Source organism: Globicephala melas, chromosome 2 (genome assembly GCF_963455315.2).
Source record: "Globicephala melas chromosome 2, mGloMel1.2, whole genome shotgun sequence".
Classification (NCBI taxonomy): Eukaryota; Metazoa; Chordata; class Mammalia; order Artiodactyla; family Delphinidae; genus Globicephala; species Globicephala melas.
Window position 1 is genome coordinate 111,780,470 of NC_083315.2, and position 21,947 is coordinate 111,802,416.

The following is a 21,947-nucleotide window of genomic DNA, read 5'->3' on the forward strand; positions in this document are numbered from 1 at the left end:
TGCAATTAAAATTGAATTTATTTCGCAGTTGGTTGCTGATTTCAAAAGTAAAGTACAATGTCCTTTGAGGAGCCTGAATCAGTGTTATAAGACTATTTGAATGGATCCTTCGTCTTTCATTTTGGTGTGTCATTGGGACATTAATAGTGGATGGTTTCTGTACTTGGTGGTCAGATATGTTATTTTGATCCATTTTTATTTCCCAAAGGGGCCTCTGGAAAAGGGCAATTGAGGGTAGATTTAAAACCACATTATTGGAATTCAGTAACTTTCATCATGCTTTGTATGTCTAGTTCTTGCTGAAGAGCAGTTCTGATACAGAGTCAGTCAAGCACGACAGAGCAGGCAAAATACCAAAATGGATTTTCTTAACTAAGATATAAGCTGAATTCTATGTTCTCATTTAGGCTTTGATGCTCAGCATTAAATTTTTCAGAAAATGTGCTAGATGTATGCTTTTTGCTCTTTGTGGTTCTGTGGATGAAGGGATGAGCATAGGAACAAAACAAATCCACCGGTACAAGTTATTTGCATTTATGGAAGTAAACAAAAGTTTATATAAATCGGTCAGCAAAAATTGTGTATTTCAATAATTCCTAAGCAATTGTGAAGAACTGTTACTTTAGTTATGTAAAGTATACCCCCAAGGGAGTGCTGAGGTCTCTTTAGATGTCTTCACTTCTCCAGTAATTACTCAAAGGTAGTAGCTTGAAAGTGGAAGATTCTGAATCCTAGGATATTGAGGTCACTCCTGGAGATAAACAAGGTCTTACTTTGTCAAGTAATGGAATCTTTCCCCAGAAACATCCCTCCCTTATGGGTTTATATGAAAATATAGAAGAGGGTTAATGATCTATGCAGTCATGCTCTGGGACAAATCAATCAATCAAATTAGAAGGGAGAGAGGATGAGTAATACATACATTCTCACTCATTTCAGGTGATTAATGTCTTTCCCTCACCTGTATCTTTATGTCAATTCTATTAAACTTTAAAAAAGGCAATCAAAACGAAAACAGAGCTGAAAGTCTTAATAACCACTGATTAATGATATGTTATTTATCTGTTAGTACTTGGCTAGTAGCACCTGGCCATCTGACAGAGAGCCCTAAGAGAATGCTGGTAGGATATCTGTGAATGAAGTGACAGGTCTATCCCTACAGAAAAAGAATGCCAGGAGTCTGGGATCCTGTTGCTCTGACATTGATCTTCTTCAGTAAATGATTTTGACTCTATTGATACTGTACTCTACATATTACTTACTCTGCATAACTCTGCATTCCTTGACATGTTGCCATAGAAACTAACTTCTTCATTGTTGTTTACTTTTTACTTCTTTTTTCACAAAAGAAATGAATCTCTAGTGGAGAAAAACAGTACATTAAAAATCATTTACAATGCTGCCACCTAGAGAATACTATGAACAGCTTTATTTTAACATATTTCTCAGTTCTTTCCCTGTGACTATACATAACTATAATTTTTAATAGAACTCATATAAGTTAGTTTTTCTCAATTAACAATATATCTTGAACATCCAACACGCATATTGTAGTATTTGTCTATTTTTTCATTGTATGGAACACCACATCATGTTAAACCAATCTCCTCTCTTTTGATCTTTTGGCTGTTAGATTTTTTTCACAATTAAAAAAACAACTCTGTGATAGCATTTCAGTAGGTAAATGCATTACTGCCTTAGGAGAGTTTCCTGGAAATGAAATTATTGGGTCCATGGGAGGCAGTGGGAGTTTTTCAGAAGGTTAATTGATGACCTACATTCCCACCTACCTTACATAAAAGGGTAGTATTGGCTTCAGAATATGGATTTGTTGTTATCTCATTCACAGGGTGTTAACCATGGCCCCTAAAATTAGTTTTCCACAGTACTCTAATCCTATGAGGTTTCATTTCCTGTTCCGGACTCTCAGATGTGAGATCTAAAAACTTGTGTCTATAATGTTAGCTTCCAACAGGCATGCTGTAGGTGTTTAAATACAAATCAACAGCCAAGCTAGTTGCTGTGGATATATTTATGTGGGGGAGGAAGACATAGAAACACATCCTTAGAAGCTGTGCCATGTTCTTAGTGATCTAAATATATAAAGAGTGCATCTAAGAAAGAGGTTGACCTTTCCAAGGTCGCATCATGAGTCAGCAATGAAATCCCAAACAGGACTTTCATCCTCTTCACTTCTTTCTCCCAGTATGAAGAGTATTTATGAATAGGTCAAGAGAAAGCATTTGTAGATGAATTTATAAGACCATTTATAACTTGAAGTGCTCCAAAATTTCAAGAGAGTTACTAGAAAATTTCCATCTCAGGTAAATAAATCTAAATTGCTAAAAATTTTGATAAATTTTTAGAAAATAAAATCTTAAGTGACTGGAATGAAGAGGTAGTAGTGGGTGGTATAGGCAGATGGGAATGAGCCTCAAAGGAATATGTGTACACGCACAGGCGTGTGTGTGTGTGTGTGTGTGTGTGTGTGTGTTTGCAGGAATGGGGGAATAGGAAAGTGGAAGAATAATGGCCTGAGTCTATCATGGTAACTAAGGAAAACACAACCAAAGGGGCTCCTCAGGACATTAACCCTGGGGTGGAAGTGTAGGGGTCTTAGCTCTCTCTTTTTTTCCTTTTTGTAATTCTATATTTATTTTTTTTAATTTTTAAAATTTTTTTTAACATCTTTATTGGGGTATAATTGCTTTACAATGCTGTGTTAGTTTCTGCTTTATAACAAAGTGAATCAGTTATACATATACGTATGTTCCCATATCTCTTCCCTCTTGCGTCTCCCTCCCTCCCACCCTCCCTATCCCACCCCTCCAGGTGGTCACAAAGCACCGAGCTGATCTCCCTGTTTAGCTCTCATTTTGAATGAATCATAGATCTTTCCTCCTCAGCCTGCTGGTATGGATCAGTGCTGTTATTTCAAATCTTATGGGAGGGTCACCTGGAGAACCCAGAGAGATACTTTTCAATGTCCCCAGGACTGGAACTCAGGTCTCCTGATTCCTAGTCTAGTGCTTGTTCTACTACTAGAAGGAAGTAGCAGTCATGTTACGAGGATTTTCAGAGATACACAAAAACTTCTGGGTAATGAAAATTCAGGCTATGTATTATGGGAGGGCTACACAAAATAAAAGAAAAAGAAAACAAAAGAAAATTTTAGAGCTTGATGGTGGTGGATGGAACACCATCCAGCTTGGTGGATGCTATTCCATCTACCACTTTATTGCAGATGAGGAAACTGAGACTCAGTGATCTACTGGGACAAGGATAACCAGGACACAGCAAGACCAAGAACTAAGACCTTCTAATATTCATCCTGGTGCAGAGTAATCTAGATACATATTATGATTCATTTATTCTTTCTCATGATCATCTTACAAGCTCCTATTTCATGGTCCGTGAATTAAGGATCACTAACATCAGCATGTATTAAGAATCTATTTGCTTGTGGTACTATACTCTATAAAGCAAAATAGACAAATGCAGTGCTTGCCACACAAGAATTTTCTAAGGCAGACAGACCTCATAGAAATAGACAGAAATGACCTATAGATCACTGAACAAACAAAGCAAATATGTGAAGTGCACAACTTTGGCCATGTGAGGTGGAAAATGAAGAGATCTTCACAGTTCATGGTTTAAAGAGAAGATCCATCTTCATCTCTGGTCAGCCCTAAACTAATAAGTAATAAGAATCACCCTATGCTCTGTAGGTGTTATACTAGAAAGGAAAAGAAAGAGTGTTTTATCTGGCAAACCCAGCACTCAAGTTCATGTAATGGTGCAGTCTCTTTGGAATATTGTTGATTACTACTTTCATTGATTTTTGTCCTTTTGCATATTCTGTGATGATCTGCAAAGATTAGAAGGGTCTGCTGAGGCAGGAAGTCTCTTAAGGCATGCCTTCTAAAAGCAAAGTCTTTTCCCTCCTTGTAGGAAAACTAATGGTCATGTGGTTATATTTTTATTGAGGCTTTTTTTCCCTTCGAAAAGGACCTTGATTAATGTGGGAACCTACAAAACCCGCAAATGTTTAAACTGTGTAATATGCACAGCCATGAATGTGAGACTAGGGTATAAGTTCCGTTCTTTCAAAGACCAGTTAAAGACAAACCAAAGGTGACCCAGCTCTCTTCTGTGGTAACAAAAGCCACGTTGACCAGATCTTTTACATGCCTATCGTAGTCATTTGCTTCAGGGCCAGTATTAATAGTAGTATTAGCATTAGTATTCTGAAACTGTCATATGTATAATGTGAGATAAAACAAATGAGTAATTACGGGATTCTCTAATTCCATCACCCCCTGTGTTCATGAGAATCAGAATTCTTGGTGTGGAAGAAAGGAGATAGAGATGTCATATAGAAGATATTAGGTTAAAACCCTGTGGTCATGAATTTGAATTGGAAATATCAGTTATGAACTCATAAAGTGTTTTTTTTTAAAAAATATACATATCTACTAGCTCTGTTAATTAAAAAAAAAAGCGTAGAAACAATCACTAACCTAGAAGTAATGAGCATCCCTACTGTCCAGATGGTAGTCTGAAAAAACTTTTCTCATTAAAGGAAACCAAGGCTTATTAGAAAAATGGCAGATTTCAAGTATGGAAATATACAAGATGAGCAAGGAAGCTATCAAAGTCTACTTAGAATAGCCAATCTGGAGTCAAATTGAAGGGGATACCACTGGCCAAAGATGGACAGTTTGCCCTTCAATAAGGTTGAGAATTGCTATGGATCAAAATCCATCGAACATGTTTAAATCCATGAGTACAACATGATATTAAAAACCGACTGGTTGGTTACCTTCTGAATGTAACAGAGAACCAATTCATTGTCTTGAAAACCAATTCATTATCTTGAAAACTGATGAAAAGGAAAGAATCAAGCATATATCTTGACTTTCCTTTATGAATTATATCACTGTAACCAAATTTTCCATAAAGAGAAGCATCTTCTATTCCAGCTAGTAAATGAAAACAAATTGATAGAATATCATCATTTTACAATCTCCAATACATTAACAGTTTTAGGTACAGAGCATGAACTGTCAAAATAGTCGATAGCATCAACTATCAAAAAAGAGCAAAAACCGGGCTTCCCTGGTGGCGCAGTGGTTGAGAGTCCACCTGCCGATGCAGGGGACATGGGTTTGTGCCCCGGTCCGGGAAGATCCCACATGCCGCGGTGCGGCTGGGCCCGTGAGCCATGGCCGCTGAGCCTGCGCGTCTGGAGCCTGTGCTCCGCAGCGGGAGAGGCCACAACAGTGAGAGCCCCGCGTACCGCCAAAAAAAAAAAAAAAAAAAAAAAGAGCAAAAACCAAAGTTAAATTCCTCTTGATGAAAGAACACAATACTACTGATGGTTTAGTCAAAGACATTGTACCTTAAACTAATCAGGCCTAGGATCCAGCTGCCAGTTTGTAGGAAGAGGACCAACACACTGACTGTTTTCACATGGCTGCAACCAAGAAATCCAAGTTATGGGAAACTCTGCAAGTCTAATGCCCTAGGACTTTCAACAGGTGAGTTATATGAAAAAAACCAAAAGGAATAGAGATGGACTCTGTAGATTTAAAAAGACTTACAGACATAGCAAATGAACATATGGGCAACAGTAAATTATAGTACCAGGCGTGCATACTTGGGTGATAAAACCATAAAGAGATGCAGGAAAGTGATTGCTCTTCAAGTCAGGATAGTGATCACTTTTTTGAGGCTTGGAGGGTCTGTGATGGGGAGGGGGCACATGGGGGCACTTCTGGGGTGGCTGGCAAAGTTCTAATTTTTGACCTGGTTAGTTGTTTGCCTTATCGTAATTCACTAAGCTATATATTTTTATGTGTGATATTTTGTATCTGTTCTATTATATTTAAAAAGTGTAAAAAATCAGAAAAAAAAATAAAGCATGTTAGAGGAACCTGCAAACCTGATGCTACCCTAGAGATGATCACAACACTGTAAGCAGTAGATAAATAAGGTTGTGGAAAATTGTGTTCTGGAACACAAAGAATGTAAATTCTCCGGTAGAGACATCTGTGTAATGTCAGTGGCAGACTGCCTTTCAAGTCGCTGGGTTTTGTTCTTAGGGTTGTGTAGCAACAGGCTTGGCTGTAGCTCCTGTTTCTAGACAGATGACCCACCTCTGGCTCAGTGTTTTTCAATTGTGGTTGGTTGCTTAGAACACGGGCATAATGACCACTGCATGCTTAAGAAAATGCAGATTTCTTCATCCCATCTCTCTTCAAAAGGAGCAGCCCTGGAATCTGCATGATTAACACACGATTATACTGCACACTTCAGTATAAAAACCGCCACTGACTTCTCTGTCAATTTCTACCTGAAATCAGTTCTATAAAGATGTCCTGGGGAAAGTACAGACCTTCCGAGCAATTTCCAGATGGGCTATTGAGTGTTGAGGCCATAGCTGTGATTTTCACTAGTGAATGAACTTACATTTTGAACCTTTATCTAGAACACTGAATATGAATGTGACTAAGCATAGCTCAGTTAGAAAAAAATGGGTTTTCCAGTGTGCAATAGCAATTGTCAATTTTCCTCTTGTCTTTTTGCTCAGGATTTTTTCCCTCTCGAATAAGTCAGAGCCTGGGATTAAGAATTTAAAGTGGAATCTTCATCAGTGAACTCTCTGACGCTTTTAAAATAACAATTTTAAACCAAAAAAATTTCAGTAATGGAAAGCAGAACAATCCTGATTTGGATATGGCCAGGTATGGCCAGGCAGAACTTTTAATTGGTTCTTTCTCAATTTAAGGCAAAGGAGGCTTTCAGAGCATGGAAGCAGAAGTGTGCAGGCTTCCAAGTCTGTATTAAGCATCTTCATCCTCCTCTTTCTACAATCTCCTTCACTCTCCCAAATCCATGTGCTTTCTTCATCACCTCTCCTAATCAAAACAGGAGATGATGTCAGTTACTTAATTTGCAGATTGCATACTGATTAGTGTGGATATACTTGGGAGAGGAAGCTAAATTAGTACTTGCTTTTTAAGGATTTTACATTGATTTGTGAAATACAGTATTTTATCCAATTGAATCCAATTCCTCAGGCATCCTTTGGGCACTGCCCCCATGTATGGCGGTGTCCTAGCAGTGCAGACGAGTAAGATACACTTCCTGCTTCCAGAAAGGTGCAATCTAGTGAGGGAGGTGGATGAGTACCAGCTAATGGTAACAGAAAAATCACTTCTGCATAAATAATCTCAGTTCAGTTCTCATACTTGCAGAATTTTAGTAATTAAAAGGATAACCACTCTTTATAATCATAAAGTTCTTCAAACTTTGGAGAGAAGTACTATGATGATCATAAAAGTCTCAGCATCCCTCTCACCAGTCTTCATCACAGTCATTCTCAATATGACGATGAAGAAACTAGGACCATTAGAAAGTGAAGAGGAACAGGGCTTCCCTGGTGGTCCAGTGGTAAAGAGTCCGCCTTCCAATGCAGGGGACGTGGGTTTGATCCCTGCTCAGGGAACTAAGATCCCATGGGGCGACTAAGCCCATGCGCCACAACTACTGAGCCCACACGCCTCAACTAGAGAGCCCACGTACGGCAAACTACAGAGCCCACGCGCTCTGGAGCCTGCGTGCCACAACCAGAGAGAGAAAACCTGCACGCTGCAACTAGAGAGAAGTCTCTGTGCTGCAACGAAGAGCCCACGCGCCACAACAAAAGGATCTTGCATGCTGCAATGAAGATCCCGCATACCACAAAAAAGACCTGTCGCAACCAAAAATAAAAATAAGTAAATAAAATATTTAAAAAATATGGCTATAATTTAAAAAAAAAGAAAAGTGTAGAGGAAGGGAAAAAAGAGAGGGTAGTCTACTTTTGCGGAAATAAAAATACCTTGTCATAGGAACATCTATTAATCTGTCTTTTGGAGAAAGTACAGTTTTGAAAGTCAGCTGTAGGTGACATTCATACTCTGCAATATTTTTTATATGAGGTTGCAAGTTTTAGTTCACATGGTTCACTTGCAAGTTTTTTTAAACAAGTAACGGCTATTCCCTTGATCTGTATTTTAAAATACAAAGTACATGTATTAGGTAAGAATCTCTTTTCAGCTTTTTCTAATGAACACACACATATGGTGAGCATATGGGTAAAAGACACTTTAATCATTCATTTCTACAATTGCTAGTAAACAAAATGAGCAGTCATGATGACATGGCATTTTGCAGTAAGACTAAATTATGTACACAAAATACATCTTATATTTACTTATCTCTTGCTTACTGACTTTAGAACATAAAAACTCTTTATTTTAAATGTAATGGTATCCTCTGGATAAGATGAGGGCTCAAGGTTTTTGAAACTCTGATAGGGAAGAAGATGGAAGTGGGAGTGAGGAGACCTATCCTTTAAAAGTAGACTTTAATTCATGTTTTGTTTTAGAAAAACCATCTCAATGTGTCCTGCAGTTATACAAATGTAACTCAAGAGTGTTTTGAGAGAAACAATGAAATTATTTGGGGGAAGAGAAAGAAACATTATTTGGGTAGTAGAAGAATGCAGAAATGACTGTTGATTACTGTTTGTCCCTATGCAGAGTCAGGTTGTAGGTACTGGAGGGATTTGCTATGTTTTCTCATTTGGGGATTGCATGTAGGGAAGCAAGAAACAAGAGAGAAGTGGGAGCGGCTGCATTTGTGGGACTTAGTGAAACTGGGGTGCCCAGTGTTGCTTTAGGACCTGGGCGAGAAAGTTGCTGGAAGGGCAGGTTTCCCTCCACATTCTCATGGAGCCCTTGGAGACTGGCAATTTGGGGCACTTTGGCAGAATGTTGATCCACAGATACTTGTAATTTCATGAGGAAACGTTCAAGATGTTTTGAGAATGGTTGGAAATGGGCGTGGTGGCCTAATGATGAGGCAGCAAACAGATCCTCTCCCAGGGACAGTTAGCAGGAGCTGGGGCAGTCGTACTTAGAGTTATTAGAGTAAGCAGTCAGAACACTCACAGGAAGGACACCCTCACTTCTATCTCACTCTGGTGAAAACTGGACATACTGGTTAAATACATAGCAGGTATCTTAAAAGCCCTATATCTGTCTAGAAGAAATAAGATACAACTGGAAAATACATATACAACAATCTTACCAAAGAAAGACACCTCTCTCACATAAACATACAACTAAATTAAAGGAAAAATACTGACCCAACCAGCTGGAGTTTATTTGTAAACAGTCTCAGGTCCTCGGTGTTTGTATCAGCTACTAGGTAACCAGAGAAGAGTCCTGTTTCAGTGACAGGCAGCAGCAGCTGCAATTTTGAGACCGCAAGGTGTCATGAAGGTTGAGTGAAGTGGGCAGTTGGCAACATAATCTATTCAGTGCATTTTGTGCTGTGAGTAATACTGAATGCCACAGGGGCTACTGTGCTCTATGTGAATTAAACAAGAAAATAACATCACTTTCCCACATTAATGCAGTAATACCTATGGACAAAATTTTCATGCAACTTTTGAATATACATTGTTTCCACTGTCATTTGCTTTAATTCACTTTGAGATGGGCTCCAGATGAGCCTCATTTTCTTTGATACTTGCCAGAAACTAATGTGGAAGCTACAGAATCAGAGATGATGATAGTAGTGCCATGACCTTAAGGGCTGTGCTATTTGTCATTTCCAAGAATATGAAGGGAACGTGTGACCCCAAATTAATTTTTACATGCATTTTACTAAGAGACTATAAACTGGCTTCCTTTTGTTTCATTAGTTTTAAAATTATCATACAGCAAAATTGTGGGGGGTTTTGGTGTACTGTTCTACGAGTTTTCACCCATGTGTAGATTTCTATTACCTTCTCCGTAATCAGAATTCAGAACAGTTCCATCAGCCCAAAAAATGCCCTCATGCTCTCAGTCGATAGTCATGCCCTCCCCACCCCCAATCCCTGGCAACCACTGATATATTCTTCATTACTATAGCTTTGTCTTTTGAGAATGTTGTATAAATGGACTTATACAGTGTATACCCTTTTGAGACTAGCTTCTTTCACTTAGCATACTGCTTTTGAAGTTTATCCAAATTGTTGCCTGTATCAATAGTTCTTCTTTTCCCTGATTGCTGTGTGTTGTATAGATGTACTGTAGTTTGTTTATCCATTTCTCCACTGAAGGACATTTAGGTTTTGGTTTTTATGAATAGAGCGTCTTTTCATTTTTGTGTGTACCTGAGTCATCATTTCTCTAGGATAAACACCCAGGAGTGGGATTGCTGGGTCAGATTGTAAATGTATGTCTAACTTCATAAGAAACTGCTCAACTGTTTTCAAGTATGACTGTACCATTTTGCATTCTCATCATTAGTGTAGGAGAGTTCCAACTGCTTTGGAACTCCTCAGCACTTGGTATTGTCAGCAATTTTTTATTCTAATCGGTCTAATAAGTATAAACTGGTTTCTCACTATGGTTTTAATTTGCATTTCCCTAATGGCTAACGAGGCTGAAGATTGTTTCATGTGCTTATTTACCATCATTATGTCCACTTAGGTAAAGTGTTCAAGTCTTTTGCCTATTTTACAATTGGGTTGGTTGTTTCCTTACTGTTGAGTTTTGAGAATTCTCTGTATGTTCTGGATAGAAATCCTTTGTTGGGTAAGTAATTTGCAAATATTTTTCTCAGTCTGTAGTTTATCTTTTCCTTTTCTTAAAAATATCTTTCATGAGCAAAAGTTTTAAATTTTGATGAAGTCAAAATTTGTTCTTTTATGGACAGTGTGTAATATGCCGTGCCTAAGAAATTGGTGCTAAACCCCAGGTCCACAGTTATGGAGACAACACTGACACCTGCTACTTCCTGGAATGTTCTTCTCTATCTCATCCTCCTGGTTGTCTTCTTCAAGACCCAAACTTTACTTCCTTTGAAAAGCGCTTGTGCCCCTTTCCTCTTTGCACCTGTGGACACAATCATTTCCTCCTCATCTGTGTACCCTTTGTGAACACTTATTTTCCTGACTATAATTTCTCATTATATGCCCCCTCCCACCAGGCAGGGAACTCCAGGGGACCAAACCCTGGCATTTATTCACCTTTGTTTCCCCAGCACATGGGTTAGTACATAGTAGGTACTCAATACCTTCACTGAAAAAACAGAAGTAATTAATTCCTGAAGACATTATCCTTCTATCTTTAATTGTGCTGGGGACAATTTGAGTAGCTATAAAAAATGTTATTGCTTTAAGGACATTTAAAGACTATCTTCAGTTTAAAATTAAAGTTTGTTATTCTTTGAGACATCTGTTGATTTAGTCATTTAAATGAGCTTGCTGGAGAACATCTTTTCTCAGAGGAAAGGATATAAGAGAATGAATGAAATTCATGTTAGAACTATGGGAGATTTTAAGTAGCTAAAGCAGTTGATACCAATTGATGATATTGAAAAATAACTTAGCAATTTTATCTACTGAAATTAAGTTTTTGTTCATTATTAGTCTGTTAAAGTAAGATCCATATCATCAAAATTCTTGACTGCCCAATTTAATGGTAGCCACTAATTATACAAAGAGGTCCTGAGGAACCAGTCCTCTACTTGCGGAAAACATTCACATGCTGAAATAAATCCTCTGGGAATGAAGCTACCGTCTGATGATATAAAATCTTCATTAATTATGTGAAACAGCCTCCTGTTGCCACATATTCATAGGAAGTTCGATTTTTAGCTTTCCTTTGTCTATAACAGAACAAGATAATGGGACCAACTCCAGGTGAGCTTCTGAAGGTTAACAGTTTGTCTTGGTATCCTTGGCCCCTCTCTCTGGATCTGGCTTTCCTCCACCTCTACATTCTCAGAGTCCTCCAGCTCTCTGTTTGTGGACTTGGTTTACAAGGAGGTGCGAGCTGCCTTTAAGGGCGATAGACTGAACCTAGAGTCTTAAGAGTGTGAGAAGTCTGGGCTGGTGGATCTGTCCATGGTTGCATCATTCCAGATGATGCATACTTGGGAATCAGGAGAGGAGTCTAGAAGTCAGAGAAGAAAGGTCTAACACAGACAACACTGGGGAGAGGGGCTGGAACTGATGGAAATAGTGACCAGAATTAGGCGTGAACAGAAGAAATGGGATAATTTCAGGCTACGACTATGAAATCAGGGCCTGGAATAAATTGCTTTATAGAAGATGGACCAGTGGACCTAACCATTTTTCTCATGGTTGCTGGAAAGGACTCCTTGGCTGTCACTCATAGAATCTTTAGCATCCTCATCCCTTTCTTGACCTTACCTCTTCTGTAGACATTCAATTTTCTGCCTACTAACACCCTCTATCAAAATAGAAAAGAATCTGAAATCAAACATTAACACTTTTTGGGCAATTACACTTCACTATGAATTTTATTCACTGTATCAGCATAACTAGTCATTGCCATGTTAAGCGTTTTAAACCTCCAACTATGAATGAAAGATTTTATTTCCTGTTAATACTCTTGGTAAATAGATGGGGAGAAATATTTTTGCTTATAGGTTCTTCAGATATATATTATGTATCTCCAGTCCCAAAGGGATTGTTTCTTTTCATATTCCTAAAAAACTGTGAATTTCTTCTAAAGTTACTACTTTGTTTCCACCAAGTAGCACTGCAGTGCTCAAAAGTTTGTTATACACTGAGCAGTTCAGCCATGTGAGTTGAGTCCAGTTTCCAGTTGCTATCTGCTCAAGTTAAACATCTGGTAGAACCTGAAAAGCCAGTGATTCCTTACATGCATCAGTTGGGCTCCAATCCAACTCCACACCCAAGCTTCTACTTCATCTTATTAATCTAGTGCCCACAGGGCCTCCAACAAGTCAGATCTCTCAGTGCCTTTTAATTCCAAACAATCTCTGCTGGGAGGAAGCCATTCAGCAAATCAGTTTTTAAAGTTTCTGATACCTGGTTATCTGACTGAATGTTCGTAATCTTCAACTTGTTTCATGTAACATCCAAACAAACTGGCAGTAGTTAAGGGCCAAAGCACAAGAAGCTTCAGACTGAATATTTTTTTAAATATTTGTTTGACATTTATATAGAGGGACAGGGAAAAGCAGGTCTTCTGTTATTAAAACCTAGATGTAGATTCAGAATTAGCTACCTTTCTCTAAACAAACATCTCATCAAGTGTTCAAAGCATAGTCCCCGTTTAGAGGGAGAGGGAGTATATATACTCACACACTCGAATATACAACCTACACATTTATCTGTAGTTCTTGTTCTATAATTTGTGCGTGCATGTAATTTTGTCAAGCCAGACAACCAATGGCAAAGTAGAGGGCATAAAAGTAATTAAATAAATTAATAGACTCCAGAAAATTGCACCATGCTATGCATTATTTAGTTTCAGAATTTCAGCAGATCCTTCATGTGCATATTGCCAAAATACTCAACAGAGTGAGGTCAGCCCTTGTGGGGAAGGTGTTTCTTTCTCCTCAGGGCCCATCTGTTTCTGTGGGAACAGGGCTAATTCACATTTCACAGTTACTAAGGAGGAGGGTATGAAAACCTGAGTTAACTGGCACCATTGATGCTTTAGTGCCCCTTACACATAGTTTCCCCTGGATGGTTGCCTGACATCTTGACCCATGAACTGGCTCTGACTAGATTCCTGCATCCATTATGAAGGAGCCAAATGTGTGTAAATAGAGCAGATGACATGTGCTTTGGCATGAAGTTTTCATGGTACCAAGGCTATACATATAACCTTCTGTATTGGGAGATGAGCATAGGATGGTGTAGAATTGCCTATTTAGCTCTTCTGAGCAGGTGGCAGAAGGGTTACTCAAACCTTTTTCTCTCTCAGGTATGTCATTTTTCTGCATCTCTAGATTGCAGTGGGGCCTAAGAGACAGAGACTCACAAATTCTGAGTCATGGAATCAAGAGTGCGAGGAAGTTGAGCACACTGCCGAGAGAGTGGTTGAAGTGTAACCACTGTGGAAGCTGTGCTAGGAGACAGGGGGTATATGAGGAAAGCGGCTGGAGGGGATGGTGGCCTGGAGGGGGTTGAAAAGCACCTGTAGTGGGGGAATGGGAGTAAAAAGGTCTGTCAAAGAGAGGTTGGGGGCACAAGGGACTTTCTGATGTTGTTCCCCAGGTGAAGTGACGACCAGATCCAGAGTCATCCGGTAGAATGGCGTGAAGGTCTTAGGAGGAGTGAAGTAAAGGAAATCCGAGGCTAGAGTGTTGGCTGGCTCCTCAGTGTGAACGCTGAAATTACCTAAGACAATGGTGTGCTCAGGATGGAGAGGAAAACCGTGAACCAGATGCATTCTTCAGTGCAGAGGAGTGAGAGAGAAGAATGTAGATAACAGTAGTAAGGGAGGATGACAGGAAGGTTTAGCAGACAGTAGGCACCTACGAAGAAAGAAGGCAAAAGAGTAATGATCAGAAAGTGACAAAAAAGCACTGAGGTCTGCCCTTCCCCCATCAGCTCCCCTCCTTCCTCCACCCTTCCCAATCTCTCAGCTGAGCCTGGGAGAATGAGCTGCTTCCCCTGGGAGAGCAGTGGAGGAAGCAGAAGCCTTGAGCAAGGTCAGGTTTGGGTAGGAACAGGAGGTAGAGGTAGCATTTGTGAAGAGGTTAAGGCACGTTTTTACAATGGATTGGGGATATTAGCCAGGAGAGTCCTGAGAATTTGGAAGAGGTCAGCAATGGGAGGAAGGGCATTTTCCAAGGCAACACAGTACTACATAGAAATGAGCATCCTAATAGGACAAAGCATGCAGGGCATTTGCTTTGGGGTGGTGGTTGAGGTATCAGGAATAAAATGCGTGGGGTAAATGGAGTAGATGTCCAAACAAGCATCAGCTAAGACCCCAGGCTACATGGAATATCTGATGATAGTTAGAGGCCTGCTCTTTTCTGCTGAAGGTAAGCAGAGACTAGCTAATCTGGCCATGATTGGTTCTTATGTACTGGTTAATAGGGTATTATAATTTTTGCCCCAAGTCTCTATTGGACCGCATAAGCCCATGGGCCATATTTTTTTCTAAGAAATTTACCTAATCAGAACTCCAAAGTCTATTTAGTTTAAACTTTTAATCTGTTTCAAGTTATTATCACCAATTTATTACCAGTTAGGTCTTGGATTTCAAGAACTAATGTTGGAGCATGTATTGGAATTGTACATTAATTTTTGTTCAGAATTCAGCACAACTTTCTATCATTATTCAATAGTTTTTTTGGCTTACTATTACACATTGTCAAATACAGGTTACATTTTAGTTTTCTTTGAAAACAAGTAATTGAATTGTATGAAATCAGAAGGTTATATTTCCAGCATAGAATGACTGTTTTGATATTCAATATGGGGCTCAGAACTCAAAGGCTGTCTTAAAATTTTAGCTTTAACAAAAATCATAAATAAAAGCTGCACTTAAAAGAAATCACTGATACATAACTAAAAGTGAGTAACTGAGCACTTTTTGCTGACATGGGCATCATTTTGATGCTTAATGGACTCCAGTTGCTCAAGTAGGTATTACCAGTGATGCTGCCCATTTCATGCTGCTCGCCTCTGACAGCACATTGAAAATGTGGGAACTTGTAAGGACAAGTGACACATCAGATAAAATCTGCCTACCTAATAGTATGTGAGGAGGACATTGAAACTTTGATATAGTAATGGTTTTATTTTAAATGTCTGAGTCCTAAAAACAAAACCAAACTGTATTTTGTTTTTCTTCACCCTTGGGGTTTCTCTTTCCTTCTTAAGAGTGATTTTGTTTGCAAAGCGTGGATATCCATTAAGAATTTAAATATTAAATTGTGTCCCTGTGGGAAACTGACAATTATCCCTTACCTTGAAGATCCCATGGCTCACTGAGAATGGCTAGGAGTTCCAATGCAGCACACATTCTAGCCCATTTTTCTTCATGCTACATGTCTGGAGGATGCTTCTATCCTGAGATACTATGTGTTCGGTGGAGCTCACCAGTAGCAAAGAGAAGAGCTGTTGGCTCCCTTACCTAAATCCCAAACTAACAGTAAATAAAGAGAACAGAGAGCAGATTTGTGAGGTAACCTCTCACCTTGGATGAACTTTCAATGTGAGTACCTGAAAAATAGTAGAATTTTCGTGGCTTAGAAAGAGATCAACTTACCTGTGTGCACTGAAGGCCCAATGCCCAGGAATATGGCCTGTGACTCTATCTGAACTGAAACAAAGGCCAGCTATCCAACATGTGCTCACCTGACCTGTTGGCCCTGATCATTGGTGTCAGGTGAAGGAGTGACCTTTCTACCATCCCCTTCCCAGGTTAAGGCAAAGGAGTCATCGTATATTTGCTTTTCTGTATTGCAGGACATTTGTGAAGATATTTCTGATCATGTTGAGCAAATCCATGCCCTCCTTGAAACGGAGTTCTCCCTGAAGCTGCTATCCTACTCCGTCAACGTGATTGTGGACATCCACGCGGTGCAACTCCTCTGGCACCAGCTCCGCGTCTCAGTGCTGGTTCTGCGGGAGCGCATTCTGCAAGGTCTGCAGGACGCCAATGGCAACTACACCAGACAGACGGACATTCTGCAAGCTTTCTCCGAAGAGACACAGGAGGTGGGTGTTTTCCCTGAAGCCAAATAGTGCATTGTCAGGTGTCATTATTTGAGGATGTTTTCAGTTCAGAGGTGTGGGATAGGAATTCTTTATAGGTAAATAAGCAGGTCCTAAGCCCGGTGTTGAATCTAGGTATAGTGACTAGAGGCTAGGGCACTTCTAATGTGAATGAAGCTAAAAACCAGAGTTCATTCACAGCGGTAGTTTGCACAGATACCACCCGTAGCTGTTGGTGCTAACCTGGCTTCCTGTTCCTTGTTCAATTATTTGATAAATATTCATTGAGTGCTTATATGGGCCAGGCACTAGGTGCTAAGAGTGTAATAGTGATCAAAACATGGCCTTTGCTTTCAAAGAGCAGAGACTAGTGGGGAGTGGAGGCAAGTGGACAGACATTAAGACCAGACTGTGATCTGCATGATCTACATGCAGATACAATGGTCTACATGATGCCACTGGAGGAGAGAGAAGGGGCACCTAATTCAGACAGGGAAGCCTTTACAGGAGAAGTGAGTCTAACCTGAGACCTGAAGGAGAAGCAGGATTAGACTGATGAACAGAGGTAGAAACTGTTCTAGACAGAAGGAATGGCATGATCAAAGATCCAGAGGTAAGAGAGAGAATGACAGCCTCAGAGAGGAAAAAGTTCAAGGGACCAGGAAGCAGGATTTGAAGTAATATGTAAGCAGAGGTCAGATCATGAAAATGAAAAGCCATATTAAAAAGTCATATTAAGAGATGTGGACTTTATTTTGCGGATAACAGAAGAGTTTGTTCAGGGAATTGATGCGATTCAATTCATGGTTTAGAAAATCATTCTGGTTGCAGTGAGTCATATGGACTTTAGAATTTTGCACAACCAGTATATTTAGATTTTTTTGTACTCATAGTAAGCATAGTTTAAAGAGTTTGCTGCTGTTAATCTTGATTCATAGCTTAAGAATGAACACTGTAAAGTTAAATCCAAGTGAACTCTCCTATTCCCAAATAAAACTGACATATATGTCAGAGCGAAAGAGAAAGAGAGAGAGAGGGAGAGGCATTGTGCTAGCTAAGTAGGGGCTATATATACGTGTGTGTGGATGGATGGATGGATAGATAAATAGATGGATGGATAGATGGACGGATGGATAGGTAGGTAGGTAGATAGATAAATAGATGGATGGATAGTTGGACGGATGGATAGGTAGGTAGGTAGATAGATAGATAAATAGATACCATGTATAGATACATAGAGTGTGTGTGTATGTATATAGTCCCTTGACTCTTGAAACCCAGTTTAGTGCTCTGCTGTTGATTTTGTGGAAAATATGTATTATACAAGCTTAGAAGGCATTAATATAAATGTGTATTAAAAGACCTTATAAAGAGTGTTGCATCTCATTAAGTTATTAATGTTTCAGTGGCTCCAACATTATCAACAACACAAAACAAATCTGGGCTTCTTCTCATAAATGATTTATATTTGTTGATTATTGTTTTTGTAATAATGATGCTCTTGCTGTGGCAAATTCCCTGCAGGCCGTGGAAGTTTCTGGGAATGAAAATCTACTGGGCTCACTTCTAACTTTAGGTCACAGTCTTTGTTTTCATTTAGCTTTTCCTAATATTGTGGCAATGAGGGAGGTGATACAGACTTCGGTAGAGTTCCTTTTAAAATCGTAGAATGAATATGTAGGTGTGTGAGATAGTCCTCAGATGCCATCCATCCCAAGTGGGATCCCTAGAAGTTCCTGATTGGGACCCTTGTGGTTATGGGAAACAACAAAGAATCCCAAACTAGTCAACTCTGCCCTAAATCTGGTGTTTAGGAGGAGGTGTATGCTAATGAGGTGGGAGATCAGAGATGGGGAAGGTTTGTCTAAACTCTGAAGAGACAGTACTTTAGATATCTACCTGGTATCTCCAATCTGTACATTCTTTTTTTGTTTCTACCCATGTGTTTTCCTGGCTCTGTCCAAAATCCAGTATTGATCAGTCATCAGATCTGCCCACTTTCAACCACTTAGAGGGGGCATTAGAAATCATTGAGTCAAACCAACTCATATTACATATTTATTTATTCATTCAATAAACATTTACTGACCACAACTCTGATTAGAGCTGGGGATATGAAAGTGCTCTAGGGTTTATTGTTTTTGTTGTTATTGGTGTTTTGTGGAATATGTTCATCATGTGTTTATTTGAACTTGTATTATTCACAAAGTGGTAGCCCAAGAAAGATGAAAAGCCATTGAGACTATCTAATTGTTACTGGCCACTATTTTCACAGCTATGTAGTGAGTTTATATTAAGTAGTACCCATCATGGGTCTCACAATGTGAGCTCAACAATTATTTACAGATTCGATTGAAAGCAATTCAGTGCATTTTCATGTTTGAAGTCAGTCTTTAGTCCTGTTGTAGAGATGCAGGAATACGTTGTATGAGGGGTAAAGGAACAGTGGATTCTTAGCCATCTGCTTTGTGGACATTTCTCTGTGAATTGAAGCACTGTCTCCATTACCGTCTTTCCTGAAGCAATGGATTCCTGATCTTATTTGTTAGTTTTATTTGTTTCTGTCAGCACACTGGAACTGTGGAAAATAGGAAGAGAATTAGGATAAAATTCTCAGCTTTATCAGAATAAATTCAGCTGTGAAAGATTTATGGGATGAAGAGAGAGATGGCGTAAAACATGCTGATAAACTAGAATAGTAAATGTCCTTCCAGTGAAGGTAAATTCATTTTTCTCTTTTTGGAAATCAGTTGAGTTTCATAGCCCATTAAAGAATAGGTTTGGGGCTTCCCTGGTGGCACAGTGGTTGAGAATCCGCCTGCTGATGAAGGGGAGGCGGGTTTGTGCCCCGGTCCGGGAAGATCCCATGTGCCGCGGAGCGGCTGGGCCGTGAGCCATGGCCGCTGAGCCTGCGCATCTGGAGCCTGTGCTCCGCAACGGGAGAGGCCACAACAGTGAGAGGCCCGTGTACCACAAAAAGAAAAAAAAAAAAAAAAGAATAGGTTTGAAAGTCAAGAAAGTGGCAAGTTCTCTTTCTGTCCGTACAAAAACAAAGTGAGTTTTATTCCTTTATTTAAATATGGAGCAGACCATATCTTGTAAACAAATTGGCAAATGCCTTACTGAAACAAAACCAGCTGAACAAACAAAAAATACTTTAGGGCAAAGCTCCCATTGTGTAAAAAATGTGTTATACTGAAATTTTCTATATTTCAGATACTGTGATAAGCAATTTATATTTATTGTTTCATTTAGTAAGGAGGGTAATGGGTATTAAAAGTAGTTCCATTTCAATATTACTCATCCATAAAAAAGAATGAAAGATTGCCATTTGCAGCAACATGGATGGACCTAGAGATTATCATACTAAGTGAAGTAAGTCAGACAGAGAAGGACAAATACTATATGATTATCACTTATATGTGGAATATAAAAAATAATATAAATGAATATATTCACAAAACAGAAACAGACTCAGAGACATAGAAAACAAACTTATGGTTACCAAAGGGGAAAGGGAGGGAGGAGGGATGAATTAGGAGTATGGGATTAACAGATACAAACCACTGTATATAAATTAGATAAAACAAGGATTTACTGTATAGCACAGGGAAGTATGTTAAGTATCTTGTAATAGTCTATAATGGAAAAGAAACTAAAAAAAAATATATGTAACTGAATCACTTTGCTGTACACCTGAAAATAACACAATATTGTAAATCAGCTATACGTCAATTTAAAAAAATAGTTCCATTTTATAGATGGAAAAATTGAGTTTAAGAGAGGCTAAGCGAATGCTTAAGGGCATAAACCTAAGAATAATTAAATAAAACAAGCAAAACCAGCTCTTAACTGATCTCTTTGGTAAAGATAATAATAATTATTTCCTTCTTCCCTTCCTTCCTACTTTCCTTTCTACCTCCCCTAAATATTTATTGACTTCTTACTCTTTATAAGGCACTAGGCATTCAAAGATGAATAACACATGCTATTAAATGTTAGGAATCACCGTCATACTTTTGTTAGATCCTCAAACAGTTCTGGGAAGTTAGCAGGGCAAGTGCTATTATCCTTATTTTACAGATGATATTATTGTATCCATCTTACAGATAAGAAGACTGAGGCTGAGAGAGGTAGTCACACAGGTAGTGATAACTGTTAATAGTAGTAACACAATAGCGAACATTGATTAAGAACTTACCATATGCCAGATGGTGTGGTAAGCACTTTACCTAAATGATACTCACCCTCTCAGTGGGAACACATTGGTCCTTCCAGAGCACTCACATCATTGCACTTTGTGTGTTCTTCCACGAGCACTCATCACAGGGCAATTTATATTACGACAAAGTGCGTGCTAGATTTGAACTTCGTGATTGTTGGCACCAGATTATAATCATCTCTGTATCTCCCACAGCACCTAGTTCGTGTCGCTGTATATAAAAGTCGATGAGTTGAACTGAAGTAAATAATGCAGATAATAACTGCTTTAAGTGTGGAAGAGGGAGATATCACTGTAGGTTGGTTGACTGGGATTGATCATGGAGATTAGCTATTTGACTCATAAATTCAGCCTGTAGAAAATGGAAATTGTCAAGAATTATTACGATAGTATAAATAAAAATATTGAAAGACTTTGTCTGTTTTCCCTTTTCCCATCAGAAACTAAACTTTGCCTTGCTTCCCATTTCCCTATCATTGCTTGTTCCTCTTCGTCCACTGCTGCTCTCTGCAAGGCAGTCAGAATCAGAGCACCAACATGGGAGAGCTGAAAGGAATCTGAGCAAGGGTCTCGACCCTGTGGTCTGAGGACTCTGGGGGCTGTCGCCTTCTTGTAAGAGGTCCATGAATTTATATGTTAGTAATTGAAGCATAACAAACACCATGTAGTGAAATTAGGGGAGGAAGGGTAGAGAGAGGCATACAAAATTTTTTGCCGTAACCATAATTGAAACAGTGAAATTCTGTTTTCAACTCTTCTGAGTAAGGTCACTAAATCAGGGCACAAAGTCAACTCTGAAATGGCAATGGACACTAATATAAACCTTGGGGGCATTTTAGTAGGGAGATTTTCAAATCTCTAAATTATAAGTATCAAATCTCTAAATTATAAGTATCAAATCTCATGTTCAGCTGGTGACAGAATTCACAGTTAAACAAAGAAAGATCTGAGAAGGCATTTGGAATTAGAACTTCAAACTTATTTGTGGGTAAGGAACAAAGCAAAATTTCTTGTTTCAAATTAGGGAGGAAAAAGGGTTTCCTTGATGTCTGAGACAATATTGAAGCCAGCAGTAAAGTGAATAAATTGCTCATCAATAAAGTGAATAAGATACCATCTCCATAAAACATAACCTTCATCTGAGAAACTGCTTCATAACATATTAAA

General features: G+C 39.0%; 1 protein-coding gene across 4 annotated transcripts in view; it reads left to right on the plus strand.

Moving 5' to 3' along the window:
- The window catches only part of AKAP6 (A-kinase anchoring protein 6), a 493,560-nt gene that overhangs the window by 190,644 nt on the left and 280,969 nt on the right, over positions 1 to 21,947 (plus strand). For all 4 annotated transcript variants that reach the window (XM_060294728.1, XM_060294724.1, XM_060294726.1 and 1 more), the window contains one exon: positions 16,310 to 16,561. In XM_060294728.1, coding sequence (XP_060150711.1) covers positions 16,310 to 16,561 — 252 coding nt within the window. The remainder of the gene's footprint in view (positions 1 to 16,309; positions 16,562 to 21,947) is intronic.